The sequence below is a fragment of the Giraffa tippelskirchi genome, chromosome 2 (genome assembly GCF_054371585.1).
Source record: "Giraffa tippelskirchi isolate mGirTip1 chromosome 2, T2T-mGirTip1v1.2.pri, whole genome shotgun sequence".
In the NCBI taxonomy this organism is placed as follows: Eukaryota; Metazoa; Chordata; class Mammalia; order Artiodactyla; family Giraffidae; genus Giraffa; species Giraffa tippelskirchi.
Window position 1 is genome coordinate 108,879,807 of NC_137276.1, and position 14,151 is coordinate 108,893,957.

At 47.3% G+C, this 14,151-nt stretch overlaps 1 protein-coding gene across 7 annotated transcripts in view; it reads left to right on the forward strand.

The window, feature by feature from the left end:
* Nucleotides 1-13,263, forward strand: part of TRAPPC10 (trafficking protein particle complex subunit 10) — a 75,939-nt gene extending 62,676 nt beyond the window's left edge. For 6 of the 7 annotated variants that reach the window (XM_081570043.1, XM_081570044.1, XM_081570049.1 and 3 more), the window contains 6 exons: nt 2,110-2,210; nt 3,559-3,685; nt 4,668-4,838; nt 7,071-7,248; nt 9,520-9,714; nt 10,022-13,263. In XM_081570043.1, the coding sequence (XP_081426169.1) occupies nt 2,110-2,210; nt 3,559-3,685; nt 4,668-4,838; nt 7,071-7,248; nt 9,520-9,714; nt 10,022-10,260 (1,011 nt within the window). In that variant the 3' untranslated portion in view covers nt 10,261-13,263. Of the gene's footprint in view, nt 1-2,109; nt 2,211-3,558; nt 3,686-4,667; nt 4,839-7,070; nt 7,249-8,301; nt 8,590-9,519; nt 9,715-10,021 lie in introns of those variants that run through there. The other variant, XM_081570045.1, reaches the window with a different exon arrangement.
* The last annotated feature ends 888 nt before the right edge of the window (nt 13,264-14,151 follow it).

Sequence of the window (14,151 nt, forward strand, 5' to 3'; positions counted from 1 at the left end):
CCTAAAGTTTGTGCAGAACCACAAAAGTCCCCAAATAGCAAAAGCAGTCTTGAGAAAGAGATACAAAGCTGGGAATAACATGCTCTCTGATTTCAAATTACATTACCAAGCTATAGTAATTCAAACAGTATTTATGATACTGGCATGAAAATAGACACATAGATCAGTGGAACAGAATAGAGAGCCTTTAAATCTTTGCATATATGGTCGATTAATTTATAATAAAGGATACAAGAATATATATTGGAGAAAGGACATTCAGTAAAAGATGTTGGTAAAACTGGAGAGCCACATGCAAAGGAATGAAACTGGAGTTTACACTGTATACAAAAATCAACTCAAAACGAATTGAAGACTTGAAAGTAAGTCCTGAAGCAGTAAAACTCCTGGAAGAAAGCGCAGGTAGTAAGTTCTCGACATAGGCCTCCGTGATGATTTTTTCAATATGACACCAAAAGCAGTAAAAGCGAAACTAAGCAAATGGAGCTCCATCAAACTAAGATGCCTCTAGCCAGCAAAGAAACCGTCAACAAGAGGAAAAGGCAGCCTGCTGAGTGGAGGACAGTATTCCCAGATCATATATGTGATAAGTGTCTGTATATAAAGAACTCAGACAACTTAATAGCAAAAAAAAGCAATCCAGTTTAAAAATGGACAGAAGATCTGAACATTTTTCCAAAGAAGACATACAGAAGGCCAACAAATTCATGAAAAAAATGTTCAACATCACTGATCATCAGGGAAGTGTAATCAAAGCCACAATGAGATCACGTCTTACACCTGTCGGAATGGCTGTTCTCAGACAACAGATAGCAAGTGTTGACGGCAATGTGCCCTCCTGTGTTATTGGTGGGGATGTAAAGTGGTGCAGCCACTGTAGAAAACAGTATGGAATTCCCTTAAAAAATTAAAGATCAATCTGCCATACAATCTTGCAATTCCACTCCTTGGTATTTTTCTGAAGACAACAGAAACACTAACTCAAAAAGATATCTGCACCCCTATGTTCATTGCAGCATTGCTAATAGTAGCCAAGATATGGAAGCAAACTAAAGCACCCACCAGTGAATGAATTAAAGATGAACACACACACACAGGAATATTATTCAGCTATAAAGAAGAATGAAATCTTACCACTTGTGACAGCATGGGTAGAGGATGGATCTAGGGCATTGTGCTGAGTGAAATAAGTCAGAGAAAGACACATACCACGTAATCTAACTTATATGTGGAATCTGGAAAATAAAAATAAAGACCGGCTCATAGATGGAAAATAGGTTGGTGGCTGCATGAGGTGTGGAGAAGGGATTGAGAAAAAGTGAATTTTTTTGTTACTTGTTTTTGTTTTTTGTTACTTTTGCAAAAAGAAGTATATGTACAAAAGCAGTAAGATAAAAGGCTAATAAATGCGGTCATTTCAAAAGGATTATGGCATCAAATATCAGACAGGGCAGCACCTGAAGAATAATGTTTTAATTTTCAGTCCTTGGAATTTCTTCCCTTCTTACCTGATACAGAGTTCAGGAAGCAGAGACGAGACATATCAATATGTGCACGCTCTATACTCAGTATATGCATTTGTTCCGTGAGGGAAATAAATAGAAGTTTGAGACCTGGTTTCTGCCCTTAAGGAAGTTAGTAGCTTGGTCTCCACGATGCTCTCAGATTGATTGGTTTTCAGTTATGTGGTCAGTGTCATGTGGATTAAGAGTTCGGACAATTCATTTTATTTTATAATAATTAATGATTGATTAGCATCATCTGCACATATGTGACTAAAAGCACTTTGTCATAACCTCCTGCATGTTAAAGAACATACTTAGTGTTGTGGCCATGTGTATGTGAGAATAGTGTGTGTATGTTTGGGGGGGTGGTGTCTGCACTTTCAGCTGTAGTGTCTGCTTGGGAGCCATTGAAACTGTGCTGGTGAGTCACTTTTCTCTCCTTCCTTTGTGGTATGTTTAGTGGGGTTTTTCTTTCTGAATAAGGAATGGTAAACATATTAAATGTCTAGGAAAGTGGCAGCCACCACAGATCTGGATGGCTAGGGGTGGCAGTGGCTGTCCCTGTGATGAGTGGTCTGAAGACCTGTTCCCTGTTTCTCCTCAGGTGTCCATCGATTGCCCGTGGTCCATCTACTCCACTGTCATCGCGCTCACATTCAGCGTGCCCTTCAGGACCACGCACTCCCTGCTGTCAGCCGGGACACGGTAAAGGACCGCAGGCCCTGCTCCTTTCCCAGTCTCCCCCATACGCAGGCCCTATTGCTCAGAGCTTGACTTTGGTGACACTGCGCATGTTTTATCGCAGCCATAATGCTGCGGTCCACTTGTCAAAATTCACAGTCATTCCCTGGATCCTAAGTGCACAGGCTCTACTCAGATTTCCCCAGCTGTCTCAGGAGTGAGTTTGCACAGCTGGTTCGTAGGATGTGGGATTCAGACAAAGTCCTCTGTTTCTGAGATCCCTTTTTACCCCTCCTTCCCTGTTTTCAAGCCACTGGCCCATTGACAGAGCTGGGTCAGCTGCCATCCTGGACTCCACTGATCACACCGTCATGGGTTTGTGTAACTAGTTCCCTGTCAGCTGCCGTCTCTTACCTCAAAGGTGGGATTTGCAACTTCAGCTCTTCTTACGCTCCCTTAGGTAGCCCCACATGGTGGGTGTTTGACAGCACCCCTGGCTCCCCCACTTTCTGCCAGGGACACTCCTCACCCTCCCCACCCCCAGTGTGAGAACCACAGATGTCTCCAGACATTGCCCCCAGTTGAGAGCTGCTGCTTTGGAGGTGTGACTGGGTTCAGGTTCACTGTCTGAACAAGGAAGTCTGCGGGTGTTGTCCTGCCCTTCGTCTGCTGGGCACCGGAGGCACAGTGTCTGGTGCTTGAAAACAGCAGCAGTGGGCTTTCCAGGTGGTGCCAGTGTGGGGGACACAGGTTTCATCGCTGGCCTGGGAAGAGCCCACATGCCACAAAGCAGCTAAGCCTGTGCACCACCTCCATTGAGCCCATGCTCTGGAGCCGGAACCACAGCTGCTGAGCGCGTGTGCCCTAAAGCCTGTGCTCGGCAACAGGAGAGGCCCGCACACCGCGACTGGAGAGTAGCCCCTGTTCTCCACAGCTAGAGAAAGCCTGAACAAAGCACTGAAAGCCCAGTGCGGCCAAAAATTAATTAGAAAAAAACAAACAAAAAAACACCAGCAGTTCTACAGATATTAATGATTGAGCAGTTCTGTAGATATTAATGGTTAAAAACACCAATGACTCTACAGAGAACTTGAGTTGCTGCATTTGAGACTGATTTTTCAAAATTTCTCTTATGTGTAACAGAAATTCAAGTTAATTCTACTTATCGAGTTGAGTTTGTTACAATTTTGCTTCTGTTCTATGTTTTGGTTTTTTGGCATAAGGCATGTGGGATCGTAGCCCCCCCTAGCCCCCCACATTGGAAGGTGGAGTCATAACCACTGGATCACCAGGAAAGTGCTCCAGTGTCTTAACACAGCCAAAGTACATTTAATACAGTTCTCAAACATCAGGATCTTTTTTTCTCCTTTAGGAAATATGTTCAAGTGTGTGTCCAGAATTTGTCAGAACTTGACTTTCAACTGTCAGATAGTCGTCTTGTAGATACCCATGGTAGTACCGACCTGCAGCTAATACCGCTAAACACGGAATCTGAACAGGTAAGCTCTCAGCAGAATGCAGAGTGAGAATAAGAGTGTGCTGGTGTTGATGGAGCTGACCATGTGCAGGGAACAACCACGCAGGCGGTAGTGGGATGTGCACGCCCAGGGTTCTCTGTGGGCCAAGGGGCACAGCGCACAGAGTAGGAAACAGATGTGTTTTTAGAAAAATGAAATCTTCCGTTTGTCAGACTTCACACACAGATTTACTCTCACCTCTTCCTCGAGTCTCATGGTGATGGCTAGACGCCATCACCCCAACAACAGTGGCTGCTGTGTCCTGCCCAGTCACACGCTGCCTTGCTCAGTGATGGGCTCTCGGGGGTCAGGGTAGCTTCGTGAAGGAGTCATGTTCGTGTTCATGCTGCCTGGCTGAATCCTGGCCCCGACTTTCTGTTCATTTGTTGCGTGTGTTTTTAGACAGTCAGTGCTGGGTGTTTAGAAGGTCAAAGGTTTTCTTAAGAATATCTGACGTCTAGCATTTTCAAAGGACTTTTCCCCACATTTGGCCCACTTCAGTGCTTCCTGAGTCTGTCCACACTTACAGATGTGGACTTAATGCCTGAGGTGGCACCAGTTCTTTTCCCCACTTCACTTGGTGGTAGATCATAGTGCTTGTCATGGTGTAAAAGTGTCCCTGTAATTGTTTGATGGCATTTCCCACTTTGGAAACGTATGAGATACTGTGTACTGAGAAATATTCCTTACCCCTGTGTTGTTGAGCTTATGGAATCATAAGAAATCAAACCGTTTGACCAGTTCCGGAGAGTCTTGGTGGGCAGGGCCTTGGGAGGTGCTGGGAGGCAGGGCTGCGGCAGCACACACAGGTGTGTCAGGAAGCGGGCCTGGGGACAGCCTCCCAGCTCCCTCCCGCTCGCCTGGTGGGGCACACACACCCTTGCCCTGAGCGTCTGTGGTGTGTGCGTTGTGTACCTGCGTGTGCATGTCTGCGTGCACACAGTGACAGCTGACTCTCTTGCAGTGCGTCCACAGCAGGCAGGCCGTGTTCTTTGTCTGGGAGCTGAAGTGGACACAGGAGCCTCCCCCCTCTCTGCACTGCCGCTTCTCCATCGGATTCTCCCCGGCTTCTGAAGAACAGCTGTCTATCTCCTTAAAGCCCTATACCTATGAATTTCAAGTGGAAAATTTTTTTGTATGTATCGCCTTATTTTTTTGGTGGGGTTCTAGGGTGGAAGCATGGAAGGTAACGTCATGTTCTTTACCTTCTAAAAATCAAACAGACAAAATCTTGCAATATAATGAAGCAACCTATCATGGAAAAGAGCCAGCACTAGGGGCATGGAGGCAGCGACCAGCTGTAGTTAGAGCTCTGGTCCTGTCAGGTGGTGTGTCTGCCCCTTGAGCCCTCCTGCGTGACCCCCGCTGAGCATGGCCATCTCCAGAGAAAGGACTCCAGCCTTTCCTCCCTGTTGTCTTCCTTACACTGACATAGTCATGTCCTGAACCTGTTCCTTTCGTCTTGAGCGTTAGCTGCTACGTCTTCGGTTTTTTAAAAGAAAGCAGATTTTCTTTAACCTGCACATTAGGTGTAGAGCTAAAAGCAGCCTGCAGCTAGGTGAGTCAGGGCCATTGTGTGCTGTTTGTTTAGTGAGATGATTGGGTTTGGCGTTAGGTAAACCAGAATGTGGATACACAACTTTGTGGTGTTTTCTTCTCTTAACGACGGAGATCGTCAAGCAACACTTTATTTGAGAAGGTGTTTCTGTGCATAGCTCTTGATATTAGCAGTTTTTTTAATACCTCCTTCTGACCAAAAGACTATTTGAACCCACCTGTTTTCTTGAGTGTTCCGTATTGGCCTTAGAGTTAAACATAGCCACTAGTGTAGTTCATCATTTTGTTGGATAAGCAGATGCCCCTTTGATGTGGTGATAGCTATTGAACATTAGCTTATTCACATGGTGAAGAGTCTGCAGAAGCGTAATGTAGTTTGCTTACTGCCAATGACGATGAACTCATTAGCAGATCCCACTGGTACTTTTTTGTCTTTTTTTGCTTCCTTTTCAAATTGAGCATAGGAAAAACTTCCCTTTAGAACTGTACAAGCTTAGTAAAAAAGCCAGAGAAAAATACCTAGTGGATTGCTCTCTTCAAAACTGGTATTCTGAGGACCAGAAATGCAGAATTTTTTTTTTTTTAAAGTTTCATTTCTGTACCATGAAGTTCCCCAGTGGTGCAGATGGCAAACAGTCTGCCTGCAATGTGGGAGACCTGGGTTTGATCCCTGGGTCGGGAAGATCCCCTGGAGAAGGAAATGGCAACCCACTCTAGTGTTCTTGCCTGGGCCATACCGTGGATGGAGAAGCCTGGCAGGCTACAGTCCACGGGGTCACAAAGAGTCAGACACACCTGAGCCACTAGCACTTTCACCATGAAGTTCACTGTTTGGGGTGTTCGCTTCAGTGAAGTTAGTATATTGAAAGAGCTGGGCCACCAGCACCACGATCATATTCATTCTTCCAAGAAGAAAGCCTGTGCCCATTTACACTCCCCCCTCCTTCTCTTCTCAGCCCTGAGCTACCCGGCTGTAGAGCAGGGTGCCTGAGCCGCGCCTGTTCAAGGACAGTCAGTGTGATCTCCTCAAGACTGACTGCTTTCATGTGATATGATGTTTCCAACACTTGTTCAGTTTGGAGAGCATGTCAGGACCCCATCCTTTGTTATGGCTGGGCTCCAGCCGTGGGCTTCCCAGGCCGGGCCTCTTCCCTCTGCTCCACTGGTGTGGCCGTTCTCCTCTCCTGTGGCAGTGGAGCTGCCAGCATGTGGAGGGCAGGCTCTCATCCTGTGTGGCTTTGGGGCCTTTGTCCTGAGTGGTGGGCAAGAGTGAGCAGGTGTGACTGTCAGGTAGGGAGGTCACAGAGAAGGGACCATTGTGGAGAAGGTTCAGGATGGGCTTAATATGGGGTAGGTCCAAGGAACTCTGTTCATTTTGCTGGTTGTGGTAATGGCGTTGTGTCTTTTAGTGACGCATCTGAAGGGTCCAGGGTGACGTGGCGGGTCTGGAACCCACTTTACAGTAGCCCCGGCGGATAAGTCAGTGTGTGTTGGTGGGGAGAGGAGGCTTGTGAAGCACGACGCTGGCCCGGGACTTGGTGACAGGCCTGCGCAGAGTCACCAGGCCAGCCTCCCTCCTCCCTAGAGGCTTGATCATGTTCACATTAAGAAGAGTTTAAGGCTCTTGGGGTGGGGTTTCCCGAGGACGTGTCCCCACAGGGACTCAGTCGGTCAGAGGGAGCGAACGCACAGCTGCTCCTCTGGTCCATTCTCGAAATTTCAAGTCTACAGGCAGCACCACAACAGCCTCAGACGGCTGTCTGTTCAGATTGTTGACGGTCTCCTTTGCCCTTTCTCCTTTCTGGCCCAGACCTTGTACAATGTGAAAGCAGAGATATCCCCGCCTCCGGGCACAGAGCACTGTAGGACGGGCTCACTCTGCTCCCTGGACGTGTCTATCACGCGGCTCTCAGACCTCCTGGAGGTGGATAAGGATGAAGCCTTGACGGAATCTGACGAGTATTTTTCAACAAAGCTGATGTATGAAGGTAGGTCCGGAGGCTTCTTTCCCGACTGTTGTGCTCGTCCCTGTCATTCACAACGCGAAGTGCTCCTCATCTGAAGAGAGAACATTCTAGAATTGAAAGAGCACGTTTGAATGTCCCAGTGTACGATGTGGCCCTGGGCTCACAGGATATTGATCCTGGTTACTGCAGAGCTGTTCCTCTGAGAGGGGTTGGAGTAACTGTGGGGCTCGGGGCTGAGTGCACAGTGGTGCCTGGAGCTGCTCTGTCCTTGCCTGTAAGTCAGGGCCTCCCTCGCTCAGCAGGCCAGGTGTCCTGTGCTCATGCTCCCACCCTCTCCCTCCAGCCTCCTTTCACCCCCTCACCCTTCCCCAGACCCTGGCCCCTCCTCCTCCCCACCTCCCAGACGCCCCTCTACAGCCCTCCTCCTCTGGGGCCTGGGCTGCTTCTGTAGCGATTCTCAGGTTTTGGTGTCAGGCCCTTTATGCTCTAAAAATGGTTAGGGAGACAAGTCTTTATTTACTTTCTTTAAGATGTTAGGAAAGCACTCTTGAGAAAGAACTATTTTCCAAAATAATAAACACAGTGAGAAGAACGATATTTTGCTGTCATCACATGTCTTCAGTGTCTGCCTCCCGGAAAGTGCCCGAGTTTTTCCCATCTGCTGCGTTCAGTCTGGTGAAGGACATGGGAGCCTCCCATCCCGAGTAGACTCGTAGTTGGTAAAGGAGGACTCTTGTTACAGCCTTCAGAGGACTGGGCCACTCCTCTGACGTTCCACCGACACTTGACACAAGCCAGTTTCTCACAGGCTGGCTCCGGCTGGAGTCTGAAATCATGTGAGCAGCTCACCTGGTGCTTTCCCCCATCCTTCATGCAGAAAGGCTCTCAGCCAGGCGCTGTTCCTCCCCTCACACTTCTGGTGTTTGTGAAACATGGTGGCTGGGTTGTGCAGATCCACTGTGCGTTGGCCCTTCTTGCTGTTGACAGTTGCGTGTTCACACTGGTTCTGGGCTCATCATGGCACTCTGAGCTGGGACACTACCAAGCTCACAGTGACAAATGCATGTTTTCCAGAATGCTGAGTTTTGGTCCGAGTTTCGAACTGTACCACGGGCAGCCTCTTCCAAGCACCAGGCTTGTGCTGTTGATTTTTAAGAAGACGTCTGCTGAATACCTAAGACTGAGGAGCTCGCTGCCGAGGGCTGCCAGCCCAGTGCCCGGTGACCTGTGCTGGGCCTGGGCCTGTGTCCCCTGGCACAGGAGGTGGGGTGGTGGGTGCATGGACCTCTCACTACTGTTTTGCAACTTTTTGTCAGTGTGTAATCATCTTAGAATTAAAGTTAAAAAAAGACGTGTACAAAAGGGTTGAATTAGATTTTGACTGTTCCGTGAAGAACATCCTTAACTGAAAGCAGCAGTTTTTTCCTCTAAGTTTGTAGTGGTGAAGAACACTGTGCCTCTACTCCGAGTGCCAGTGGGGCCCCGGCTAACACTCAGTCCTGTGGGTTTCCCACCAGAGGGCATGCCAGCACAGTGAGGAAGGGACACGTGCCCTCATGGGTGCCCTTAGAACCAGCTCTGAGAACCGCTGCTCCAGTGTGTCCCTCCCCGATGCTGCTTTGGTCTCTGCACGTCCTCAAAGCTCCCCTGGCTTCAGCTGTGGGAAGCTGGCCTTCTGCTGCCCCTCCTTCCTCATTGGCCTTTGTTGAACCTGCGAGCATCCTGTCCTACTTGCCCATGGGTGACTGCTCAGTCCACTGTTTGACTCGCACTGAGTTACATCACAGTCACAGTCTCACAGTGTCCCTAGCAGCATCTGCCATGTGTGCAGCCTCCGCGTGGTTCCCAAAGAGGAGCTCCGTGCTTCACATGTAGCTTTTCTTCCCCAACCATTGGGGGCTGATGTGAGCAGCAGAGCTGGGATCACATGCACTGGTCAGTACCACCTGTAACGTAGGAGCCAGTGCCCAACCCCATCCTCACTCCTGAGGCCACTTCTGTGGTGCTGGGCTGGAGGTTACACCGCATTTTCAAGGAGCTTTCAAGGCAGCATTGACTCTGCTCACTCACAAATGTGAGGAGAAAGAAGCCATCGTCCCCCGTGTAGCCAGCCTGTACCTTCCTTTCTCAGTCAGAGGTGTTCTGTTTTGAGGTGCAGCTCCAGGTTACCAAGATACGGCACAGACCCCCACTTCTGGACATCACTCTGGAGCGTGGACTGGCTGCCTCTCCTTTGATATTAACCTGGAGGCCCTTTCTGGGTAAACATGGTGCTTTCCCTCATTGTTTCAGTTGTGGACAACAGCAGCAACTGGGCAGTGTGTGGGAAGAGCTCCGGAGTCATCTCCATGCCCGTGACCGCTCAGGCCACGCACCGAGTCCACATGGAGGTGATGCCGCTCTTTGCGGGCTACCTGCCGCTCCCCGACGTCAGGCTATTCAAGTACCTCCCCCACCACTCTGCACAGTCCTCACAGCTGGATGCAGGTAGGGACCCTGTTTGGTAACGGACACAGCGCGCCCTCGGTGCGGGGTGTGTGGCAGCTCCATGCTGTTCAGCAGCCCCACACTCGGGACCGGGGTGCTCTAACACCAACACTTGGTCAGGGTCACTCGTCCTGGGCCCCTGCCCCAAGGGTGATCCACCCGGGACCTGTGTACTGGGAGCTCTCCAAAGGCGTGGCGGCTCTTGACATCCTTGTGCCTTGAAGGGCGGCTTGGGAGGCGGGCAGCTCCCCGGGGTGAGGAGAGGCCACCGCAGGGCAGCCTATCTCACTTCCTGTTCGTTTTGCAGACAGCTGGATAGAAAATGACAGCCTGTCGGTGGACAAGCACGTGGACGACCAGCTGGACAGCGGCAGCACCAGGAGCAGGGGCAGCATGCACTCGGCTGCCAGCAGTGAGCACAAAGGCCTGCCCATGCCCCGGCTCCGGGCACTGCCCCCCGGCCAGGCCTTCAACTCGAGTGCGGGCACGCAGGTCCTGGTCATCCCCAGCAAAGACGACCACGTTCTCGAAGTCAGCGTCACATGACACACCGGGCTCACACAGTCCCCGGGCCGGGTGTGTGTGCCGGAAGGGTCCTGACTCGATGGTAGCCTTCTCGCTCTAACCTGACTTGTGTGACTCTGCCTGGCCGTGGGAGCGTCAGAGAAGTCCCCGTGCTCAGCTGGTTGTCTCCTGTCACCCGGGGTGTCAGAGGCCGTTAATGTTCTCATCCCTGCCCCATGATGTCCTCCAGGTTTGCCCAGAGCCCTGCCCCCTCCCCCCTCCTCCCTGCTCCCTGAAGAGCTTTCTAGAGCCCACTCGCCTGAGCAGCCTGTCATCTGCCAGTTCTTCACCTGAAGTCCAGGTGTCTTTCAGGTGGACACACACAGGCCCTGTGGGCTTGTTAGTGACACATATGCCTTTCTGGCCACATGGCTGCTCAGTTTCTGGACCAGTTGGGCTTGTGTGTCTCCTCAGGAGGAAAGCACAGCCCTTTATCCCAGATTATCTAGTCATGCTTTTCTAGAATAACTCCCTTTCTGGGCAGGGGGGTTGAAGGTGAGGAGGGAATAAAACCCCTTCTGTGCCTTGGGACGTCAGGCTGGGAGGGCCTGGAGCATCTGACAGCTGGAGCCATTTTAAAGGTACTTAAAGACTAGACCAGGGCATAAGAAACAACTCGGCACTGAAATAATTTAGGAATAAATGTTTCTGGAACCCTTTCTCCCCTCCCCCCCATGTGGATTAGGTATCATAGGCACTTGGAATTAAATATATATTTATTTTAATTATCATTTTATATGTGGGGGTTAATATGTTGTGTTTTTCTCTCACCTTTCAAGTCTTTACATGTAATTCTTATTGCATAATCAGTATTTTTGTTTTGCACCTTAAGTGTCAGAAATTAATAAGAGGTTCCATTTAAATGACGATTAGAGGGGTCTTCTCAGCATATTTCTAGTCTGGTTGTATGAGGGCAAGAGTCTTGGATTATTACTCTCTGCTGCCTACTATGTGGCAGTCATACCATACAAATGGGTTAATTTGCTTTCGGTTGTACATTTAATTGTACATATGGTTGATTTATTATTTTTAAAAGTACATACTAACTGATGTTTATGTATAAGTTGCACCAAAAATCAAGAACAAAATAAATGTGTGTTTGTTTTTATTGGTGTGAAAGTCACAGCTTGTAAATAAGTGTTGTATGTATTAAACCTTTTCCAGCTCTCCAAAGCGATGTATTTTTGTACATATGAAATAGAGAACTCTTAATTCATTGGGAAAGTGTGCTTGGAATTGAACCTGACCAGATTAATGCAAGTGAGTGTAGTCTGTCCAGCAGAGGGTGGGACCTCATGAATAACCTCAAATGTGTGAGCCTTAGAGAAAAAGGAGGCTTCTGCAGCCACCACTGTCTCTGGCTGTCACCTCCTGGTGGCCTGGGGGCAAGAAGGTCACAGGGCAAAATGAACAGAGAGCAGAGCATCACAGTCTCTTCAGTATATGGTCTTCCACCTTGTTTAACAAATAAAGGTGGTGATCCTTGCTCCCCTGGTTTTCATTTATAGAAATTAGAGAAATATACAAAGAAGATAAATACCGGTTCATTTAATTAAATTTTTCAGAAATTTACCATCCTTATGTGCAGTTTAAAGCTAACAAACTAAGCAAATTAGAAGTTCAGAATCTAATGGTATTTTACAGTTTCTAACATGAGCTTGTTTTATTGTAAAAATTGATGATTGCCCTACAGATCCGCCAAGCCCAGTGAATGAAGAGATCTTTGAGACTTGATTGTGTCGGAAAAGCCTCTCACCCATCTGCATGGTGAGCCTAAGAGTCCAGGACGGCACCCTCCTTCATGTGTGACCTTCTGGAGGGGGATGTGGGTCCGTGCCTCCCGATACCCAGTTGACTTTTGCGCTGGGTTCTGATTCCACTATGAAATTCCCTAGTTACATACATATTCAGAAGGGAAAAAATGAAGTGTAAGTCCAAAATGTTCATGGTGGTTTCTTATGTCTGAAAATTGAATGACATGAAATTTATCACAGGTTTATATTTTTCCTCGTTGATTACCCAGAAGATCTTTTGCAATCTAAGTTATATGGGTACCTCTGTTGTTATTTTTTTTAACATAAATGAAGAACGTCACCTAAAACTTTTTTTTTTAGCCTAAAAGGCTGTAACCGAATTCTTGTTATGTTTAAAATAAGGCTTATGTGTTTGAGACAAGCTGGTTTTGTAGGTAAAATGTAGCAGCTGTTAAACAATTGTAAGGCCAGGTATCCAATGTGCATCTAAGAAACAGTATGCAGCCATTTTACAGATGTCTGTGAAAGATGTAAATACTAGCAAGGGGAAAAGAAAATAAGTTATAATTTTGGTGAATTTCATAGGGTCTCCTATGACTGGAAAAATTATAACTCTTCTTGTTTTAATGTGGAAATTGTTGTATTTAATCTGAAAATTACTTCTACCTGCAACTCCATCATCAGTTCAGCCTCTCGTGGGCCACGTTCCCATACTGGCCGTAGGTGATGGGACTGGGTATCCCAGAGTTGGCGGAGAAAAGACACACAGGCTTCTAGTCAATTCTATAGGGTTTAAAATAAAACTGAGTTACAAAATGAAGTTAAACACTCCAGGTGTGTATATGACATGAAAACTTGTACTACTTTTTATAAAACAACAGACTAACCTGATCTAAATGTTTTATTGTCAACTGTAATCTTTGAAAGAAATCCTATGTGATTTTAAAATTTGACTTTTCATGAAAATGCCCCTTTCTCTAAATGTATTCACCCTGTGCATCAGGCTGTAAGACCCGAGAGTGTGGTCGAGATGGTTTGCTGGCGTTCTGCGGCTGGAAAAGGTGACAAGTTGGTGACTTTGATACTGCAGGTATTAACTCCATTTTCATGGTTTACTATGAAAGTCATTTTTCACATTATTCTGTAATATACTGTTAGACTAAAGCCATTGTATTAAGACTGTTTAAAATGTAAGCATTATAATTCTGAAAATACACATTTTAAGAAGAAACCTGCTATTTTGGACTTCATTCTTATCCTGTGGAATGTGAAAATTGAATGTGTAAAAAAAAGTTAGAGAATATTCTTGTTTTCTTTCCCTAATCCTTGTTCCTGACTACTAAACATTAATTATTTGGGGGGTAGCATTAGGGATCATTTTTAACAACTTACTGCCCAGTTGTTGTTGTTTAGTTGCTAGGTCGTTTCTGACTCTTGCGACTCCATGGACTGTATAATCTGACAGGCCCCTATGTTCATGGGATTTTTCAGGCAGGAATACTGGAGTGGGTTGCCATTTCCTTCTCTAGGAGATCTTCCTGACTCGGGGATGGAACCTGTGTCTTCTGCAGTGGCAGGTAGATTCTTTACTGCTGAGCCACCAGGGAAGCCCCTTACTGCCCAATAGCACACTAGAAGTAAGACATCTGAAGTCTAGAGGGTTTTTGAGGTTTTTTGTAGACATATTTGCCATCCTACAGTTTGACTTCTTAGACTGCAAGGAGATCAATGCAGTATAATCCTAAAGGAAATCAACCCTGAATATTCATTGGAAGGACTGATGCTGAAGCTGAAGCTCCAGTGTTTTGGCCTCCTTTTGGGAAGAGCTGACTCATGGAAAAGACCCTGATGCTGGGAAAAGTTGAGGGCAGGAGGAGAAGGGGTGACAGAGGATGAGATGGTTAGATAGCATCACCAATTCAATGGACATGAATTTGAGCAGTTTCTGGGAGATAGTGGAGGACAGAGGAGCCTGGTGGGCTACAGTCCATTGGGTCGCAGACAGTTGGACACGACTTAGCCCCTGAACAACAGTTTGACAAGGTAGCTGCTTATGTCATATTTGGTAGCTTCACTAATACAATATCTTTTCTTCGGAAAAGATTTTCCATTTACTTAA